Here is a 21,088-nt window from a genome sequence, read left to right as displayed (position 1 = left end):
ATAAAGTTCACTATTAATTAAGAAAAAAGATGAAATGTTTTTACCACTTTTCACAAATATGTAACATTAATAAAGAAACAAAAAGGTGTACATTATAAATAGCCGTACGATTTTTTTTTGCATTAATATACAGTGAGGATTATATATGCTTTGAACGGTTCCTGCTGATTCTAACAATGGTGGACAATGGTCGGCCATGTCGATGTCTTTGTTTCTACATAATCTTATAATATTTGTTTGAGACAATGACCAACAATTTTAACCTTTCATTTTCGTTATTCTTTGTATATAAAACTCTACGTTTTGCATTTGGTTCGTACCAGACTAATTAACTACTCTTGTGTGTGATATTCTCTCACAGGGGTTTAAAGCTGAGAAATGGCACCCTTTGTGAGCAGTGAGTATGCTTTGGTGTTTTTATCTGTTCTCTTTTCTCTGGCCATGCACGTAGCTCATGGGAATAACGATGCCCCACCATTGTTCATATTTGGAGACTCAACTTTCGATGTTGGAACCAACAATGTTCTTAGGTCTGGAGCAAGGGCCAACTTCCCCTACAACGGCATTGATTTTTATCATTCACTTCCCACAGGAAGGTTTAGTAATGGCTTCAACACTGCTGACCAAATTGGTAAATACTATTTAACTATAAATATGACTACTCTATCAATTATAACTAATGTTTTCCTGCATTTTTTTTGTTCTGTGGAAACTAGCGAGGCTACTCGGTTATCAGCAAAGTCCACCACCTTTTCTGACTAAGAAAAATGAATTCAATTCGAAGAATAAGATTCTGAAGGGTGTAAATTTTGCGTCAGGAGGATCAGGAATTCTTCCAGAAACAGGGTCCGCGGCATGGGTAATTACTACTAATTACTGTGTGTAACAACTCTTTGTTTTACTCATTTTTACTTTACATGATGATATCAGATACATTTTGCATGTTTCAGTTTATCACTCCAACCAAAATATTTAAACCATTCCTTATTAACACAATATTCTTAACTCATTTTATATTCTAAGCTAATTTTTTTGGTTGGAGACATTTTATAGATTGAATGGTATAAATATCTTTCAAAGTAAATATATTATTTGAAATAAAATTTATTCAAAGTTATTTAAAACGTGTGCAAAAGTAAAAATAAAAACACTAATACGGCTGGAAAATAATTAAAAATAGACCAAAATCTATTAAATAAAATATTGAAAATAAGAGGGTTGGCACAAATAAGGTGCCAAAAAAAAAAAGAATACAAATATAACTTTCTAATATCTTTGTTTTCATTTTCATTAGTTAAAATCTTTGACTTGGGCACTATTTTGTTTATAAGATTAACAAGTGAAAACGTTCTAAATAGAGAAAATTGGAAATTGCATCATGCATGTATGCACGATAACATTTAGAATTTTTATATTCCAACTTTGTATTATGATTTTTTTTATTACATATATATATTTAGTGGTATAATGCATGCATGAAATTGATGTTTGTAGGGAGAAGTGGTTTTCTTTGAAAAGCAGGTGAAACAATTTGCATTGGTTCGTGCAAGTTTGAATGGGTTACTGGGATACAAAGCTGATAGCTTTGTTTCCAAGTCTTTGTTTCTGATTAGCGTTGGAAGCAACGATCTCTTCGATTTTGCAAGTAACCACAGTGGCTCCATTCGTTTGAACGCAGAACAATATTTAGGGCTTGTGCAAGTCACATACTACTCTCATTTAAAGGTACCTAATTTTGAACAACTTTTGCACCACCCAACTGCTAGAGACATGGTTGATTATAGTTTAATCATTGGGGTTAAAATTGCAGAAATTATATGATCTGGGAGCTAGAAAATTTGGCATCATAAGCGTTGCCCCCATAGGTTGCTGTCCCGCTATAACGTCTGGCAATGGAGGGCAGTGTGTGAAAGCACTGAATGATTTTGCAGTTGCGTTCCATTCTGCAACTCAAGTTCTTCTCCAAAAGTTGAGTTCAGAATTGGATGGCTTCCGCTACTCACTTGCTGACTCTTTTGTTATGACCACCATCTTGTTAAACATTTCATCTTCTTTCGGTAAGCACCACCACATACTCTAACAAATAAAATAAAATAAGACACTTTCAGAATTCGAGAAAGTATCACAACTCTTATATCTTGTATAGAGAGTATCTCAATTCTTATATAGACACTTCAAAAATATCCGAACCTTTATACACACTTTAGAAATGTTACAACCCTTATACAGATCACATACTAACCATTGATGTAAGCATTTTTATCCATCACTTGTTTCTATTTGTTAGGTATAAAGTTGGTATTAGTGGTTCTGAGAATGTATCATACTGAAGTTTATTACATGATGATGAGTAGTTAAGAGAGTAGAATAAAGTAAAAGTGTTGTTTGTGATGAAGTATTTGAATGTTGGGTAACGTGTAGGGTTGAAGGAAACGAAGGCAGCATGTTGCGGAAGTGGATATCTGAATGGGCAAGGTGGATGCATAAAAGCTCAAAACGCTAGTCTGTGTAACAATCGTGAAGAGTTCTTGTTTTGGGATTGGTTTCATCCTACTGAGAAAGTTTCGGAATTGGCAGCTAAGACGATATTTGAAGGAGGCAACGACTTTGTTTCTCCAATCAATTTTAGCCAGTTAGCTTCTTCCTATTGAGTCATAACAATCCATATTTACTACAATTTTTAGTGAAATAACGAAGCTGGCATATCTCACAGCCACTCTTTGCTTGTGTTCGGAAAAAAAGTATCATGCATAATCTAATGATTTGCTCATCGATACCTCAAAATTGTATCGTGTGTGAGGGCATAATAAGAGTTGCAATTTATAATAGGCATCAAGGGATTGTATTGTCTTAGTAGGTTATAATAATCAGAATGTTAATAAACCCCTTATATATGTGGTTTTCTGATACGCTAAATATCAAAAAATCCTTCCATTTTCTTTGGAGTGACAATAATCCTTATGACCTATAATCCACCTCATTTGTATCATTAAGTTGTTCGTTAGCATAGGATTTGGCCATAGCTGATAAAAAAAAGGATTTGGCCATATCAGACCCAATATGAATTTTGTCCACAATAAAATCTACATAACTGAACTTTTACTTTTACTTGACATAAAGCTTTAATTGTTAAATCGGGGCAGAATTTACATCATCCCGTTTTGCTTTGGTTCAACATAATAGGTAAGTTATATAATGATAAATATTTTTAAAATTATAAAAAAAAAAAATTAGCGGATTTTTAAAGTGTAATGACATCAGAGAGAGAGAGAGAGGAGAGAAATTGTGCATGTATTGGAGAAGAGAAAGATACGAAAACTATATTACAACAGAGGAAAAGTTAAATGCACATAAGGATACCCATGATACCATACATGCATGTACATGCATTAGGTAACATCTATCCTTAAACTTATGGGAGAGTTCTCAACAACCATAAGTTTACTCTTAAACTTATGAAAGAAGGCTCAGGGTTTCGTTAGCAAATTAGCTACTTGAAACTGTGAACGAGATGATTCAGAGAAGACACTTTGTTGTACACGATCACGCACAAATGAAAAATCAATTCAGTTCAAAGAACATCACCAATATTAGTGTAGAAAAGTAAATATGTAGTTCAGTGAATAGAATACATGGGATTCACTGCAAAAAAAAAAAATCATTATAGAATACAAACTATTTGTACAGAATTAGCAAATATGCAACTTCAGCTCTTCTTCCCGTTTTCTATAATCTTATTATATTATTAATTAATAATAATTACAATAATAACAAATAATCATATAATTTTTTTAAATTAAAAAATATCAGAACTATTTCTATTAAACAATTTCTACTTTAGCTCTATTTCTGGTCTATTCCTCTTTTCTTAACAGTGTTAATAAAACGAAAGCAGAAATGAGGCACTTGGAAGGTAGAACGTATGGAAATATTATCCCCCAAAAACAAAACTGATCTCTACAAGTAATCTCTTAGTTCTTCTAACACAAATTCTAAGGCCTATTCGTATGATGTAATCCCATAATATAATTACAGCTGATGACACTCGTCTTATAGAGTACACGAAGAATAAAACGAACGGTGACAAGATATAAACACTGAAACGGGGATGAATATCAAAATTAAAAACAAAAAAAATGTCATTATTCAAGCGGCTTTTCAAGATTAGCTTCTTCTTGATCTTTCTGCGAAGTAGGGCCTTCTTCAGACCCTTCTTCAGGGCCTTCTGCCTGCACCTCTTCGCCATTGACGGTTTCAGATTCTTTGACATCAGGTGTTTCTCCATTTTCCACTTTTGGCACTTCGCCATTCTCAGCTACGCTCTTGGATTCTCCACTGTTTACTGGTTTTGGGAGTTCTCGTGCAGAGGAGGTCTCTAAAAGACGGCTGATTCCATCATAAACATTCTTGGCATCCATAACAAGAGTTGCTCCACCAGGATAGCAACGCCCAAAACAAGTTGCGCAATGAGGATAAGCAACCTATAAATCGAATTTGAAGGTAATATATATATTATAGAAAGCATCTTGGATTGAATACAGATGAAGTGGTTCAGGAGTTTGCATTAGGTTATAGTGTAGATGATCCCAAAATAGAATCAGTAATCAAGCTGCATTGTGTAAGACTAATAAAATACCTCAATTAATGACCGGCAGAGTGAGAGGAAAAGCCCTGACTCGTTAGCCCGTAGCACTCGCGTTGTATTGTACAGCAACAATGAATCAGAAACTGCCCGTAATCCCTTAATCAATTCTTGGGCAAGGACATGTTTTAGACTTATTGGGGCACATGGACGTAGCTCATTCATTGCTGCAGATACACCTGCAGCCACCAAGAAGTGGACATTAAAATGGATAAAGGATATCAGATATTTAGATGTCTTTAATTTATATTCATTAGCAAATGGTTGGATATTGTTAGATATCCTTAATTATGGTAATTGGGAAATTTACATAATTATGATAATTATAAATTTATTTTTTCAGTAATTATTACCCACATTATATAATAACATACTCAGTTGTTTTATATTGACTTGTTTCATGTCTCTTGCTTTCTCCTTTTAACAAAGGGTTTATAAAAGCAGGAAGAATATGAAGCATACATAATAAAGCATTATGGAATCACATGATTAACAGCACCGATTGAAGTTTCATCAAAGAAGCTTCATAAAACATGACCCATCAACCATGGATGTTTCCATTTTGCACTTATTCTATATTTCGAACAGAGTATGTGAGTGTATGTTAGCATGTGTGAGTGAGTGGTTGGACGAATGTAAAATAGGCAAAGGATAATGAACAAATAATTTCCTGAAGATATCTAGAAGAAAACATTTACTAGGCTCACCATTAATAAAAACAGCAAGAGGTGGATGCTCCATCAAATTAGAGGGCGGAGTGACATCCTCATGATTTTCATCACCAACAGAACTTCCAGAAAAGCCAACTGCTGGCAAGGGAACCCATCGATGTGAATCCAAGACCAACTGTGAACAAATCCATCTCATAATCACTACATAAAAGATAGACAACTAGTCGGGGAAAAAATGAAAAAGGGGTCCCTAGATGTTGACTTGTTTGTATAAACCAAAGATCAATGCATAAAAGCAATCTCAGTAACTGCCATGTAAAATAATTACACTTCACAGCATTACCTGAAAATTCTCTACTGCAGTGCTCATATTTTTGGAGAATAAGTTCAGAACAGCTCTGTAAAGAAACCATCATATATATTAAAAAATGTTTTAAATATATGGCTTAATATAATAACAGATCATTAAAGGAGCATGTTTTACTCTTCAAAAAGAGATGGGAGCAAGCCTCGAAAATCTAGTCCAACCCAACCAAGTCCCATGGCACAGTACTGTTAAAAGTACAAATAAAAGAATGTTAGATGTAATTTCTTCTTGTTGTATGAGTCAAGCAGTACTAGCAGGCAGGAGAAACTTAAGTGTTCTTCTCCTTTGACCTAATTTTCCACAGGAAGGGAAGCTGCTAGAAATCTAATATGCCTCAAATTTATGTAGTCTATACAATATCATAATTCTTTCGAATTTCAAAATCAACAGAGTAAGATAGAAGAAGCCCACCATGCACTGATCCAAAATATTTGACAGAGATCCACCTTCGGTTATCTTTGGAAGCATAATTTTCAAAGTTTTTAGGTGTGAGGTAATTTGGTGCATTGCCCAGCTAAAAAGAAGCCCACCATCATAATTTTCCTCACTTCCTGATGTGTCGTCAGCAAATATTGCTCGATATTGGTTAACAACATCAAAAAGATGCATTCGGTGACAGTTGATCATCCCTTTTAAGTACTCGTATGGATTTGCCTGGTCCAGATCCTCAAGTATACCAGTAAGCCATGCCTCTCGGCATCTTAAGAACTACAAATAAATAAATGCCAAGTCAAATGAAAGCCAAAAAGGAAACCAAGGAGATGCAACCGAACTGAAAATTAAGAGACAAGCAAGAAAGACCGTACAATCATTACATCTTACCAGCAAACGCATTCCGTACTCACTAAATACTCCTATTCGCCGTAAATATCCGATAATGCGAAGGCATTCAGGTAACTGGCAAAGTAAGATACAGTAATAATAAGAAACTACAAAAGCAACATTTTTATAGATGAATCAAGTGGGATTTCTTTGTCTATTAAATCATAACACTGCATAAACCTGAATATTTGAGCGAAGTTTCTGTAGAAGCTGAGAAAGAAGTGATTGGGTAGTCAGCCTAACATCTGCAGCCAATGCTTGAATCACGGGTAACCTTTGCACCCATGAAAAACATTTAGTAACAAGAACAGAAATATATATATGCATAACAGGAAGAAAAAGAATCTTATTCAAAGTTAAATTACTTATAGACAGTATGGAAGAAGCATATAAACTTACTTTGGATGCATGGTTGAAAGTTTGCCAACAAATGCTTCCAAATCTAGGGCTTCATCATAATTCCCATTGCGTACACATCTGCAAAAATAATTAATTTACAAGGCTTCTACAGAGGAAGGAAATGCTCATCATACTATGTAAGAACACTACTACGCGAAAATCCCAGGAGTGTAATAATAACATAGTCTATCCTTTTTAACATACGTGTCCATGAGTTGAGGAATTTCTAGCAAGTCAAGCAAAGTACTGTGATTAGCTAGCATTGTTTGGTTCATCTTCCTCTTGTCCAAAATCTGCTCAGCAGATTCTATGAATTCAGTGCATCCAGATGTCAGCTTTGGGATCTCATTTATCTGTAACGGAGGAGATCAATACTCAATGCAAAATGTTTATGACCAAACGCACAAGAAAAAATAGAAATTCACAATGACAAGGAGATGGAAACTGTATTATCACAAAAGCTGGGCAAATTAAACAACAGAGAACAAGATAGCACATTGAAGCAGCAGGAAAGCTGTCTAATCTTTCTACATGTCTGTCAAAGAAACCAATAGCAGATCTAATAAAAAGGTGTACGTTAAGAGGGATAAGGTGACACGGGATTAGAGTTGGTTTCTGCCACAAACAGACCAGGGTCAGGCTCAATTGTTATTACAGTAAGAAATGATTTAGTTATTAGTCATACGCATTATGGGGAGAACCAGAGACAGAAGCGGTGGGGGCCATGCCCCTCCTTAACTTTTTTTACAACAGTTACATGTTTTTCTGGGTATTGGAAACCCCTTCCCCCACCCCCAGTTCATGTCGGCCTCCTCCTCTTATGAATTGGGTTAAACAAACATGCTTCAGTTTACAAAGCCCAATAGCTTACTTGTCAAACTTATTTAAGTAATAAATATTGGATTCAGCTACAATTTCTAAATGAATTTTCACCTGTCACTTTATATCCTGCTCAAACAAGTTTGTGAACTACACAAGATTAGTGTCCCTATTGAAGATTGCACAGAATCACAGATTCCTGCCACTAAAGCTTCCACTATGTCTTTTTGGTCTACAACTTAGGCCACAATTATATTTTTAAATGAGAGCAAGAGATTGGTTGCTAAACTATAGTAATCAATGTTCAGCTTTCAAAGTCATTGTACAACAGCATACATATTTAAATTTCTTTAACAATATTGTAGCTGTTGTATGATAATAAATAATTTTCATTAAGTGCTTTTAATTAATTTTTAATTTTGTTCCAGTGTATAACTAAAAGTCCATGATGTATTTAACTTTTATTTAACTTTGTATTTATTTCAGCACCTCATTAAATAATTTCTGGATTTGTCGTCCCTGGGCAGAAATGACTTCACATCTAGTTTTGACAGACCAGATTTCTCAAGACATTTTGTTCTACATGCATTTGATAAAGGTTTCAGAACTGTTTTGCTGTACAAAGATCACCCAGTAGCTTTCCTCAGTAAAGCTTTATCAGAACAGAAGAAAAAAAAGTCATACCTTAACTCCTGTGGAAACACTTGTGTTGCGATCATTACTAATTTCCATGGATTTTATTGAGGGATTACAAAAGCTCAAGGCAAGGACATCGTGGTAATACTAAACCAACTTACTGCCTGAGATGTAGCAGAGATTTTCCTTCAAGAAGTAGTCTGTTTACAAGGTTTTCAAGCCACCATTGTCTCTGGCCAGGAAGAGATTATCCTTAGGTATGTTTGGACTGGGTTATTTCTATGGGTGGTACTAACTACCAAGCATGGCAGAAATGTTGAATAGCAGCTAGGAGAGTGGGGTTTTCTTAAAATACAGCCCTATAGATGTAGATCATTGGCTAAGAAAATCAATGAGAAGCTGAACCTTGGATCTTATGGCTCATTCCAGATTTTGAACAAGATTAACAATATTTAAATCAGCCCGAGATGTTGCCCTAGGTGAGACACTGCAACCCTAAACTCCTGACTCATATTTTGTCTAATTATTCAAAATTGAAGGTGCAGCAAGCTGGTGCCATAGCTATCTGAGATCATCCTTCTTAAGTCACTGAATTTCTTATTCACCACGGCGATATTCAGGTTTTAAAGATTTCTTGGTAATCAGTCGCCAATTACAGGAATTGTACCCAGAGAACAATGAAATTTTTAGGTGCAGAGTGTTATTCCTGATTACTTATGCAACGGGTGAGCACAGGGAATTAGAACTTGGGTTGGTTTCTGTTATAAACAAACCAGGGCCCGTTCAACTGTAATAACATTAATAGTAAGTTAACTAGTTGTGTCATTTACAAATTAGAAGGAAAAGAGAGAGAAAAGGTGACACAGTACAAACTAATAGGGATTGAGTTTGAAATAGAGGCTCGTTAGAAAATTCAGGACTGTCATAATTGCCCTCAGCTTCGCTCGCTTCTAAGTTTTCTCTTGGTTCTGTAACCATGATGATTCAGATAGAGGAAGAGCAGTGCTATTCAATACAAATCTTATTCTTCTATACCTGTTTTCTAGTTTTCCAATCCAATTCTATTAGTAACACGCTTTACACTCAGTTGAACCTAATCACCTAATTTTATCCCAACCCAACGAAATGCCCCAAAGAATGTGTACGAAGCACGATCACATTTGCAACAATAACCAAATCCGCTTGGTTAAAGATTGAATTTAATATAACCAGAGCTAGAAAAGTGAAATACAAGAAAAAAACGAAATGAAAAGGGAGAGTAGAGAGAAGGTACGAGAGATTCGAGGTGGTTGTCAATGGAGGAGACTTCGTGGCGAATGGCGATTAAGGCGTCGGCGGCGGCAATGAAAGATCGGTAATTAGCGACGGCGACCTCTTGCATTTGGCGGCGAATGCGGTCGGCATCGACGCGCAGGAGCTCGGGCTCCTTGTGAAGGCGATCAAGAGTGAAGGATAGGAGTTCGGAGACGTAGGGTTGCTGTGATTCCGACGCCAGAGGAAGAGGAAGCGCCGCCTCCAATTCCGATGATACCAACTCCATTATTCTCCGCAAATCAAATCGCAGTATCAACTGAAACTCAGATCTGAACTCACTTCATCTTTTCTGTTGCAAGGAAATCTGAATCAGATCTCAAATTGCCCTGCCATTTGGATAAATGAGTCTCCACTGCAAGAAATTTCACTCTGTTAATCACTAAGGATTTAAGTTTTCAACATTCACTTATGGCGATTGGGTTCCCTTCCACAAAAAGTTATATAAAAAATATTTTCTCGGAGTATAATTCAATTCTTTTTTTGTGTTTTCATATCAACTTTAACATAGATTTATTTTTATAAAACTTGTAATGAATATGAGATAAAAATAAGAAAAAATAAATGAATGTTTTATAAAACAAAATTAATTTATTTACAGGAAAAGAAAAATTAGTTGTTTCCTCTACTCGTGTTTAGAATCTCATTGTTATATGAGATATTTGAAAGACTGAATTTTTAGATTTTTTAATTAACGTTTTTGCTAGACTTGGAAGTAGTTATGTGTTTTGTGCAGGTTTCATAGGGTCCTCACCTGGCAAGGTAGTGTTGTGTACAAGTCTATCTGATCTATGATTTCTTTTTGTAGGTATGGTTGGTTTTTGTGTTTTTGGTAATTAGGTTTCGACATTTGTCAGACTACTGGCAAAAACATGGTTTAAGTGTTGGGTTCTCTGTATATCATGAGGGTGTGTTTTATGGGTAGATTGATGTTATTGAGGACTCTATTTCTTGTTTTTTATTGTAATTTTGGGTAATGTGGTATAGGTTCTGTTGGATTCTTAACTTGTTGGGTGTAAGAAAACTGATTTTGTTTTGTGTATAAAGATTGGTACCCTGAAATGTTTCATTTTATTTTATTTATTTATTACTTAAAAAAAAGACAGAATTTAGAGAAGTTTGGTAATTGGGTTTCTCAAAATTAACTTATGCATTTTGCTTAAGACAAATATTATATGAATTTATCATGTAGGATTCGTAAAAAATTTTCCGATGAATGATTTATCCTTATATTATGTGTGATATGTGCTGTGTTCTTTACACTATCTTGAAAAAAATATATAATTATTTTATGTTTTAATTAATGAATATATAGTTAGTTCAAAAAGTTAGTATTTTAATTTTGTTTTAAGTGTATTTTCTAGATGATATGAAAATTGAAATTATATACTTGGTTTCCAAAATTTCACAACTAAATAATATAGGTTACATATAATATATCATTTAATAATACAAATATAAAAAAATAATATTTCAGAATTAAATAGTTTAGTGAGTAATGAAATTAATACTATCATTTTTGTGTGATAATAATATAAAAAAATTTAATACTTTATTATTTTGTAATAAAAAAAATCAGCTTTAGATAATAAATTATATATCATTATTGCAAATTACACATTATCAAAATTTCAGAAAATAAATTATGTATTTTATATTTTAAGTTATAGATAATAAATTACACATAATTATCCAAAAATTACATGTATAGTATTTAATAATTTATTATTTTGTAATTATAAATTTTATTAATAAATAACAAATAATAAAAAAAAACAAATGAGATTAAAATAATAAAGTAGACAAAAATTAATTTTTTGAATAATATTTTAATTCAAATTAATTTTAATCACAATGTCAAAATTCTAATCTTACAACTTCATTAATTAAAACAAGTTCTCAATCACATCACTTATAAACTTTTCATTTATTTTCCTTTATTTTCACTCTCTTTCCTTTTGATCAAAACCACCCCATTTTTTTCTCTTCTTTTTTTCTCTCTCTCTCCCCTTAGTCATCAAATACAAACAAAGCCTATATGACTTAACATGAAGGATTCTTCCAATGATTTTCCTTTAACATAATATTAAGAATGATTTATCTTTATATCACACTTGACATTTTTATTCAAATATTATCTTTTGCAATGTTACTTTTAACTTTTATTTATTTATTTTATGTAGAAACTAAAAAGTGACTATTTTAAAGATGTGAATTCATCATCCACTTAACATTGTAAAGAATAATCTAACAGAAGAGACAATATTGAATCATTTTATAAATAATTAAAATCATATTGAGATTTATCCTTAATATAAAGCTAAAAAAATAATTAAATCTAAAAAAATAAGAACTAAAATATATACATAAAAAACAAGGATGTTGATGCAAAATGTATATAAACCAAATGAGATAATAACTATAATATAACGAATGCATACAAATTATAATAAAAAAGGATGTGATAATCAATAATCAGAGTATGTAAATATTTTGTTAAAATTCCACTTAAAAACAGAAAAGAAAAGATAATAAAACTAAAAAAATAGAGAGGTAGTAACCACTAAATTTGATAGTTATAGGAAGAAAAAGAATTAAAAAAGAAAGAATAATGAAGTAGTGATTGGTTGCAGTTTTGGTGATAATTTCCCTAATATTTCTACCAACCAGCTCCCAGCACGTGGCATTTTCACTTATTGATTGTTTAGTGGTAAGAAATGAGAAAAAGACTTTGTCAATCATTCCCATCGTAACTTTCCTAATTTCCTTCTGAAATGTGAGACTAAGATGAAGAACTTGATGAAGACGAAATTAGAAATCCTCCTAAAGTCTTCTCTGTGATTTCGGCATCATTTCATCGTACTTTCGTTCCTTGGACCCAAACCCTTTCGATAAATCCCTCCACACAGATCAACCCACACACCAAACTCAACAACACAAACTAGTGTTTCAATTTTAAGCCATGGATGATAAAGTTGATTGGTCTGAACTTCCCATAGATCTATGGCCAAAGATCGGAAAATCTATGGAAAACCACATGGATGTTGTCAGGTTTCGCAGTGTGTGTGAGTCATGTCGATCTTCTATCCCTCTCTCTCTCCCCAATTCTCCTTCTTTTCCTATACAGATTCCTCAGCCCCTGAACCAATCCATAGACACCTTCCTCAGCCAAGCCACAGTCTTTCTTATTGAACCAAGCCTTGGAGCCTCCAATTTGGAGCCCTTGGCACCTTCTTCCAAAGGGTGGCTGATCAAGGTTCAGGAATCAAAGAATCAGTCCTTCACTTTGCTCAGTCCAATATCCGACAAAATCTTGTACCCTCATGGCACCAGTTCTCCCATGTTGTGGAACTTGTTGGACTATCGGGTCATCGAGTTATGCAAATCATACACCATTCACCGTCAATTATCTGCCTTTGTAAGCAAAGTTGTGTTCTTTCCCAATTCCCCTTGGGTTGATGTTGAGGATTCCGTGGCTTGTTGCATCTTTTTGGAGGGGAAGCTGGGGATCATGAAACATGGGGACGAGAAATGGAGTCTGCTGGATGACGAAAACTTCTTCTACGATGATGTTATCGTGTTCAAGAGTCAGTTTTATGTGACTGACAAGTGGGGTACCATTTCATGGGTTGATACTTCTTCCTTGAAGTTGGTGCAGTTTTCTCCTCCCTTGTGTGGCTTTGGGAACAAGAAGCATTTGGTGGAGTCATGTGGGAGTCTGTATGTTGTTGATAGGTTCTACGAAAAGCCTCCCAGAAGAAGGAACTACGGTGATGTTGCGGTGGTGTGTTTCAAGGTTTATAAGTTGGACGAAGAGTGGGGAACGTGGGTTGATGTCAAAAACTTGGGAGATAGAGCCTTTGTTTTGGGTAAAAGTTGTAGCTTCTCTGTTTCTGCTAAAGATATAACGGGGTACCAAGAGAATTGCATCTATTTCACAGATATCTTTAACGTTCGTGCCTACAACTTAGAGGATCGTAGTTTTGTGGCCATTGACTTTGATCCCTGTGTTGACAAATCTCTGTGTTCTCACTCATCATGGCTAAGAATTGGATGACAAAACCACCTCCACAATAATTGACTTTAAAAGTATATTGCTTATTCACATAACTCCCTTCTTTACTTTCTATTCATGTCTTCAATACCTTATTCATTTGCATATGATGTTTCTTTCTGTTTCTCTTTGTGAACACCAAATGACCCAAACACCTGATTAGCACGTATAATTTTTCTGTGTCTCTCTTCCTATTACCTGTTTTGACCATTTTTCTGATATAAAGTGATACTAGTTTTGATGACTGAGATATGTGGTTTGTTGTGGCAGTGGAAAGCTTTTGTGTGGGGCCTCTCCCAGAAGAAGTGCAGAGTGCAGACACTATACTAATTGGCATACAGAACGAGGTTTGATCTTGAGTTGTGGAAAATCATGGCCCGGTGTCAGAAGTTGGTTGAGATGAAAAACTGGAATAACTGGTTTGTTCTCCGTGATCTGCTTATTTTGACTCTGTATTTTATTTGGTAGGGAGAAAAAAAAATTTTATTCTCTTATGTGTATATTACATCAGTATAGTAAATATATAGGAAGTTTCTCTCTCCAAATTACAATCTAATTAGGTGGTAGGATACTAATAATGAGATTTTATAATTATTAAATTAATTGCATATAATTGGTACAATATCGTCAAATATTGCATACAATAATTGCATATAATTTTATAATTATTATTTCCTTAATACTCCCCTCAAGTTGGTAGGTGAAGATCAAGAACCCCCAACTTGTGTCGTAGCGTCAAAAATCGTTCCTTACCCAATGCCTTCGTAAAAATATCTGCGAGCTGATATTGTGTTGGTACATATGAAGGACTGATTATCCCAGCTTGTAATTTTTCTCGCACAATGTGGCAGTCTATCTCAATATGTTTTCTACGTTCATGAAATACTGAGTTTGCTGCTATATGTAATGCCGCTTGATTGTCACAAAAAAGTTGACCTGGCAAGTTACATGACATCTTTAAATCCTGCAATAGATATCGCAACCAAACTATCTCCAATAAGTATTGGCCATTGCACGGTATTCTGCTTTCGCTGATGATCTTGAAACGTTTGTCTGTTTTTTTGACTTCCATGAGATAAGAGAGGAACCAAGAAAAAATGCAATATCCAGATCTCCGAGTTGTCTGACAACCTCCCCAGTCTGAGTCGCAATAAGCTGTCAATGTCAGATTGTTTTCGGATGGCAATAACAATCCTTGTCCTGGTGATCCTTTGATGTACTTAGTACTCGAATTGCTGCATCCCAATGAGGTTTCCGTGGATCCTGTATATATTGACTTAGGGTCCAAACCGAAAATGCTATGTCAGGTCGAGTAACCGTGAGGTATATAAGTCGTCCCACGAGTCGCCTGTATTTGACTGGATCCTTTAATAACTCTCCATCGTCTGGTGTGAGTTTTAGGTATTGTTCCATTGGACGACCTGTGAGTCCCGTATCCTGCAAAATATCAAGCGCATATTTTCTTTGAGACATGTAAATACCAGCTTTGGAACGGGAAAATTCAATCCCTAGAAAATATTTTAGGTCTCCAAGATCTTTAATGCGAAATTGTTGTAATAAACAATCTTTAACACGCTGAATTTCTGTCAAATCATTTCTTGTCAAAAGAATATCATCCACATAAATCAAAAGAGCAGTAAATGATGAGTTATTATGTCTTGTGAATAGAGAGTAATCTGTCTTGGACTGTTGAAATCCTACAGATTTAATCACATGAGAAAATGTTGAAAACCATGTTCGAGATGCTTGTTTGAGACCATAAAGGGATTTGTTGAGTCGACATACAATGTTCTCCCTCTGTTGATGATGCCGGGTGGCAAGTCCATGTAAATAATTTCATGTAATGTGCCATGTAAGAAGGCATTTTGCACATCTAGCTGGTGAGTAAACCAATTCCTGGCTGCTGCAATGGTGAGGAGACACCTCAAAGTTGTTAATTTTGCTGTTGGTGAAAAAATTTCAGAATAGTCGACACCTTCAATCTGAGTGTACCCCTTTGCGACAAGGCGCGCCTTATATTTGTCGACGCTACCATCTGAGTTGTACTTTATTTTATAGACCCATTTGCATCCGATGGGTTTCTGCCCAGCGGGTAACGTGTCAAGGTCCACGTTTGATTTAGCTGCAAGGCGGAAAGCTCTTCGTCCATTGCTTTTTGCCAATTTGGATCAAGGATAGCTTGAGTATAATTGTGAGGTTCTTTGGTGGCTGTGATGTTAGCCAGATATGCACTATGTGTAGAAGAAAATCGTGAATTAGAAAGAAAATGATGCATAGGATACCTGGTTCCATTCGGTCGGTCTTGGGCAGTGGTCAAATGATTGGCTTGAGATCCCGTTACGTAGTCTTGAAGCCAGGAAGGTTGGGTTGATGTGCGACTGGATCGTCGAATCGGTTGGAGAAGGTTTGGTAATGGGTGCTAAACTTCTTGGCATGAGAGAAGAAGGTTGGTCTACTGGAGGTTCAGGTGTATTATGACGAGTAGGAGAAGAAAGTTGGTTTGATGGAGGTTGAGGTGGATTATGACGAGTAGGAGAAAAGAGTTGGTTTGATGGAGGTTCAGGTGTATTGTGACGAGTAGGAGAAGAAGGTTGATTGAGTGAATGTTGGACAAGAGTGGGTAAGTCAATGTCAATAGTGGGCAAAATACCTTGTAATGGAGGTGAGGATTGTGTCTGTGACTGTTGGCAGAATGGGAAAACACTTTCATGGAAGATGACATCCCGACTTGTAAAAAAAGTGTCTGCATCTACATCAAATAATTTGTATGCTTTTTGATTGTGAGGATAATCAATGAAGATGCATTGTCGGGCACGCGGATCAAATTTTTGCTTAGGTGAAACAACAGTTGCAGGTGGTTGATTATATAGTAGCTCAAAAGCTGATTTATTTTTTAGTAAAGGTGATGGCAAGCGATTAATGATATATGTGGCGGTTAAAACGCATTCTCCCCAAAATTCTAATGGTAAATTGGACTGAAATAGGAGGGCTCGTGCTGTGTTTAAAACATGTCTATGTTTGCGTGTAAACGCAAGTGCGTTGACATTCAATACCTTTTTTGAGAAAAAAAATCATACATTGAAATAAATTTCAGTCCGTTGTCAACGCGGATGGTTTTAATAGATGCCTGAAATTGATTTTGTGCAAATGTAATGAATGACTCTAAGAGATGTTGGGTTTCAGATTTGTGACTCATAAGAAATAGCCAAGTACATCTAGTATAGTCATCGACTATAGTGAGAAAAAAACGTTTTCCAAAATGAGTTGGGGTTTTATGAGGATCCCAAATGTCACAATGCAATAGATTAAATGGAGAATGAGATTTTATTGTGCTTAAAGGAAAGGGTAGTCTTGTCTGTTTAGCTTTGGGACAAATACTACAATGATTATGAATGGGAATGAGATTTTTACTAATAGGGATAGGTAGTAAGGAAGATACAAGTTGTAGACACGCCGGAGAAGGATGTCCAAGGCGCTTGTGCCATAAATCAAGATCGGTCGATATTTGAGATGCGTGGGCTTGGTTTGGAAGAGGGGACATGTAGTATAAGCCTGCGTGTTGTTTGTGGAGTCAAAACGACACAACAATTTAGTGAACTGGTTATCTTACTAATGGACATGAGATTTAAATTAAAAGAAGAAACACAAAGAACATCTTTGAGAGTGATTTTGTCATTGAATTTAATTGTGCCTGTAGATGAGATAGGCGCAGTTGAGCCTGTGGGCAGATTAACATTTAAAATAAATGATGATGAAGTGTGTGTGAAAAATTGTGAATCAGATGCAATGTGATGGGTTGCTCCGCTATCCAAAATCCATGGTTTCATAAAAGCAGAATTAGAAGAGGAGTTATGGGCAAGCATACCTGCAGAGCTAACAAACGTGTCACTTTTACCGTTATTGTTGAGCGAGTAAATAGTCCTTGCCAATTGCTGAATTTGCTCGGCACTGAAGCGTTTGTACAATTTTTTATTATTTAGAGGATAAAAATGGAGAGGCTGTCAGGCACGGTGCTCTGATACCATATAAGAAAATGATACAAAATGGTAAGAAGAAAAAAATGTTTCTTATTCTCTTATGTATATATTACATCACTGCATGCATGTATAGTAAATATATAGGGAATTTCTCTCTCCAAATTATAATCTAATTAGGTAGGATACTAATCATGCGATTCTATAATTATTAAATTAATTGCATATAATTGGATACAATATCGTCAAATATTGCATACAATAATTGCATATAATTTTATAATTATTATTTCCTTAATACCTTCTACGCTTAATTTAATTTTTAAATTTTTTATTATTATTACATAGTGGAATTTGAGAGCTCGTGATATAACATACTCATTAGAATAAGTTTATAATAAACTTTAAGTTTAATTTAATTTCATAAAACTGAGTTATGAAGTGGACTTTAAGTCTAATTTAATATCATAAAACTGACTTATAAGATGAGATTTTCATCCATTTATAAATAATGAAATGTTCATATTTCTAGTTGAAATATAACAATTATTAATTAATTCTTAATAATCAATATTACAAAATTAAAATATTATTATTTAATTTTAATAATTATTTTCAGCATAGTCTCATTTGACATATATATATATATATATAAATTGATTTTTCCTTTGCGTTGAATACCAAATGACTAAAGTAGAATGAAATTAAGGTCTAAATTGACGACTAAGGGATACTAAATCGCACACCAAATTGACCTATAGTTATTAAAGTCCATAATCAAACTCATATATACTCTTATTCTTCCAAATTAAAACATCTACACGCATAAATTTAATTGACATGTCTAAATATTGGTTCTGGCATTATCTAAGGAAATAAAAAAATAATATATATATATATATATATTAAAATAAAATTAAAACATTAAAACAAAATGATAGTTTTATAATTGAGAGATAAAAAAAAATGAAACACAAGTAGCCAAATTTTCTTACCGTGACTTCTATTGAAATAATAACCGTATAGATATAAAAGTTAGAGTTCTCCTATAATAAAAATATATACAAAAATATCTTCATATCATAATAATATTCTCAATTTTTTTCCTATTTTATGGATATTGCGTCATTTTCTATTCTTTTCTAAAAAATATTCAAACAATTATCAAAAACAGTTTTGAATATATAATAATTTTATTTTAATTTAATTTTTTAAAATATATCTCAATTTTTTCAATTTTCATATTGTTGTTTTTCAATTTGAAATTTTAGGATTTTATCCCGTTTTATTTTTCTTCGCTCTTTCTCACTTTATCTCTCTTCTCTCTCAAATATCTTAAAATCCAATAACATGACTCTCATGCTCTCTCTCATATATAGAATACACATAAATCTATATTTCATTTACATAAACTAGCGAAAACAAAGGTACAACAACACCTGTACATACATAAATAATCTTACATACATAAAAGAATAATTTTGATGAGTCAAAATTGAAAGACAAAAAATAACATATAAAAGAAAAATGATGAATTGATTAAACAACTTTTTTCTTCTTCTTCTATTGGTAGTTTTGGGATCGAAAAGTGTGATAATGTTCACGTTAAAGTTATGACTGACTTGATGGTAGATACAAAAGAATAATAATTTTACCAAAAAATATAGTTGTTTGAAATAGAGTGAAGATGGTGATTAGAAATGGAGGTTATTTTATGTGCGATTTGGTATGAAAATGTGTGAAGATATGCTCTCTCTCTTCCTATTGTTGCCTTAAAATCAGGAATTGGGGAGTCAACATATAAAAATTGTATATTAATATTAATTTAAAATTAAAAAATAATTTTATTTTTCAAGTAATTTATATGAAATGACAAAATACTCCATTGTACTAATAAAATGAGATATATTAAATAATGATAAAATCAGAATGACAAAATACTTCATTATACTAATAAAATAAAATATATTAAATAAGATAGATTTGGAAAAAAAAATTATGCATATAAAACACAGTTATAATGAAAAATATTTATATATATATATAAATATACATATAATAATAGAATAATAGTCAAAATAAAGGTAAACCTGTGTTTCCACTAGTTATTTATAATGGAAGAAGATGACGTGTCTCCATGAGTGACGCTTTCAGATTCCATGCAACCTCCATGTTTCATGGATTTTTTTCCCATCAAAATGGAACAATTTTGCATTATTTTTTTAAAAAAAGTCACACTATTTTTTTTTTAATTCCCGTCACGTTTCTTACTATTAATACATTATAATAATCAAATTATTAAACAATTCTTTAAATTAATCAAACAAATCATTAATAATTATCATTTATAAATAGTAGTAATTTTTTCATATTTTTTACACAACTTTTTCTTTCTTTTAAACCATAAATTTTCATTTACGTAAATTAAATAAATGACAAAACAAGATACATCACTCATTCAAATAAGATAAGTTCCTAGCATGTAAGTAATTGTTTTCCATGATCAATAGTCATCACCAATACCATGTTTAAAAAAAAAGAGTAAGTTGAGAACGACATTTTCACTTCTTTCCTTCTTATTTTTATTCATTCATATAATAACATAACATTTATTTATCTTTGTTTTTATCATTCCTCTCTTCTTATTTTGTTCCTCTATGTTTCACTTCCAAAAAATAAAAAGCAAAGACGCCATCTGCAAGGGTCCGTTTCAAATCAGAGAATGGGCTCAACTTTGTACAGTCCACAACAACAATATAACTAGAAAAAAATGATAAAATACTATGAACAAATATGAAGAAGAGCACTCCATAATTGATTCTAATATCACTGCATCAACCTAAAATTGATGAAAAAAAATCTAGGGAAATGTATAACACAAACTTTAACGAAACATGAAGAAAGGAAAGGAGAAAGGGGAAAGTTATAAGGAGGAGATGGAGATAAAAGGATGTGAATCTTGTCACATGCCATAGAAACTAACCGTAAATGGGATCTATTTGTGTTTATTCAGATGAAGGCTAAGCTTAATCAGAAAAAGGGGCACTTCATATTAATGTATATAGTTATTATTAGTTGTTATTTGTCTATTTCAGGGAGTGATGATCAACCAATTACCTCGTATAAATAAAAGGTTTGCATGGATGGTTACGTATTGACAAAAACAGAACATTAGATTGACTCCAACGAGTCCTATGAATGAGTTCATCAAATATTTGCCTGTTTTGTTTTATTTTTGTTGTTTTAATAAAGATTGTGCGTACAATATCACAAAAGTTATTGTTTAGCCGAGGCAAAAAAATTTTTTGCCAACATTTGACATTAGAGCTTGTCATGAAATTATGGCGACAAGTTCAAGCACACTAGGAAAGTCATCTTCAATACAATTAGTAA

General features: G+C 33.5%; 3 protein-coding genes across 3 annotated transcripts; 2 read left to right on the top strand and 1 right to left on the bottom strand.

Moving 5' to 3' along the window:
- The first annotated feature begins 316 nt into the window (after positions 1–316).
- Positions 317–2,887, top strand: LOC137805985 (GDSL esterase/lipase At5g55050). The gene is made up of 5 exons (XM_068605860.1): positions 317–631; positions 717–859; positions 1,495–1,725; positions 1,811–2,057; positions 2,422–2,887. Exons 1-5 carry the CDS (start codon positions 379–381, stop codon positions 2,649–2,651), a joined length of 1,104 nt encoding a protein of 367 aa, XP_068461961.1. The 5' UTR covers positions 317–378; the 3' UTR covers positions 2,652–2,887.
- A 1,024-nt stretch (positions 2,888–3,911) lies between these two features.
- On the bottom strand, positions 3,912–10,160 carry LOC137808511 (conserved oligomeric Golgi complex component-related / COG complex component-like protein). The gene is made up of 11 exons (XM_068609654.1): positions 9,630–10,160; positions 7,106–7,254; positions 6,902–6,979; positions 6,683–6,776; positions 6,503–6,577; positions 6,092–6,388; positions 5,798–5,865; positions 5,657–5,711; positions 5,350–5,488; positions 4,637–4,821; positions 3,912–4,481 (listed from the first exon to the last, which is right to left on the bottom strand). The coding sequence occupies exons 1-11, from the start codon at positions 9,894–9,896 to the stop codon at positions 4,143–4,145; spliced, it is 1,746 nt and encodes a 581-aa protein (XP_068465755.1). The 5' UTR covers positions 9,897–10,160; the 3' UTR covers positions 3,912–4,142.
- Positions 10,161–12,392: 2,232 nt separating this feature from the next.
- Positions 12,393–14,266, top strand: LOC137808510 (F-box protein At2g26160). Its single transcript, XM_068609653.1, has 2 exons — positions 12,393–13,756; positions 13,992–14,266. The coding sequence occupies exon 1, from the start codon at positions 12,630–12,632 to the stop codon at positions 13,722–13,724; it is 1,095 nt and encodes a 364-aa protein (XP_068465754.1). The 5' UTR covers positions 12,393–12,629; the 3' UTR covers positions 13,725–13,756; positions 13,992–14,266.
- The last annotated feature ends 6,822 nt before the right edge of the window (positions 14,267–21,088 follow it).

The sequence above is a fragment of the Phaseolus vulgaris genome, chromosome 3 (genome assembly GCF_051622355.1).
Source record: "Phaseolus vulgaris cultivar YP4 chromosome 3, ASM5162235v1, whole genome shotgun sequence".
Classification (NCBI taxonomy): Eukaryota; Viridiplantae; Streptophyta; class Magnoliopsida; order Fabales; family Fabaceae; genus Phaseolus; species Phaseolus vulgaris.
This window is presented reverse-complemented; position numbering and strand designations above follow the sequence as displayed.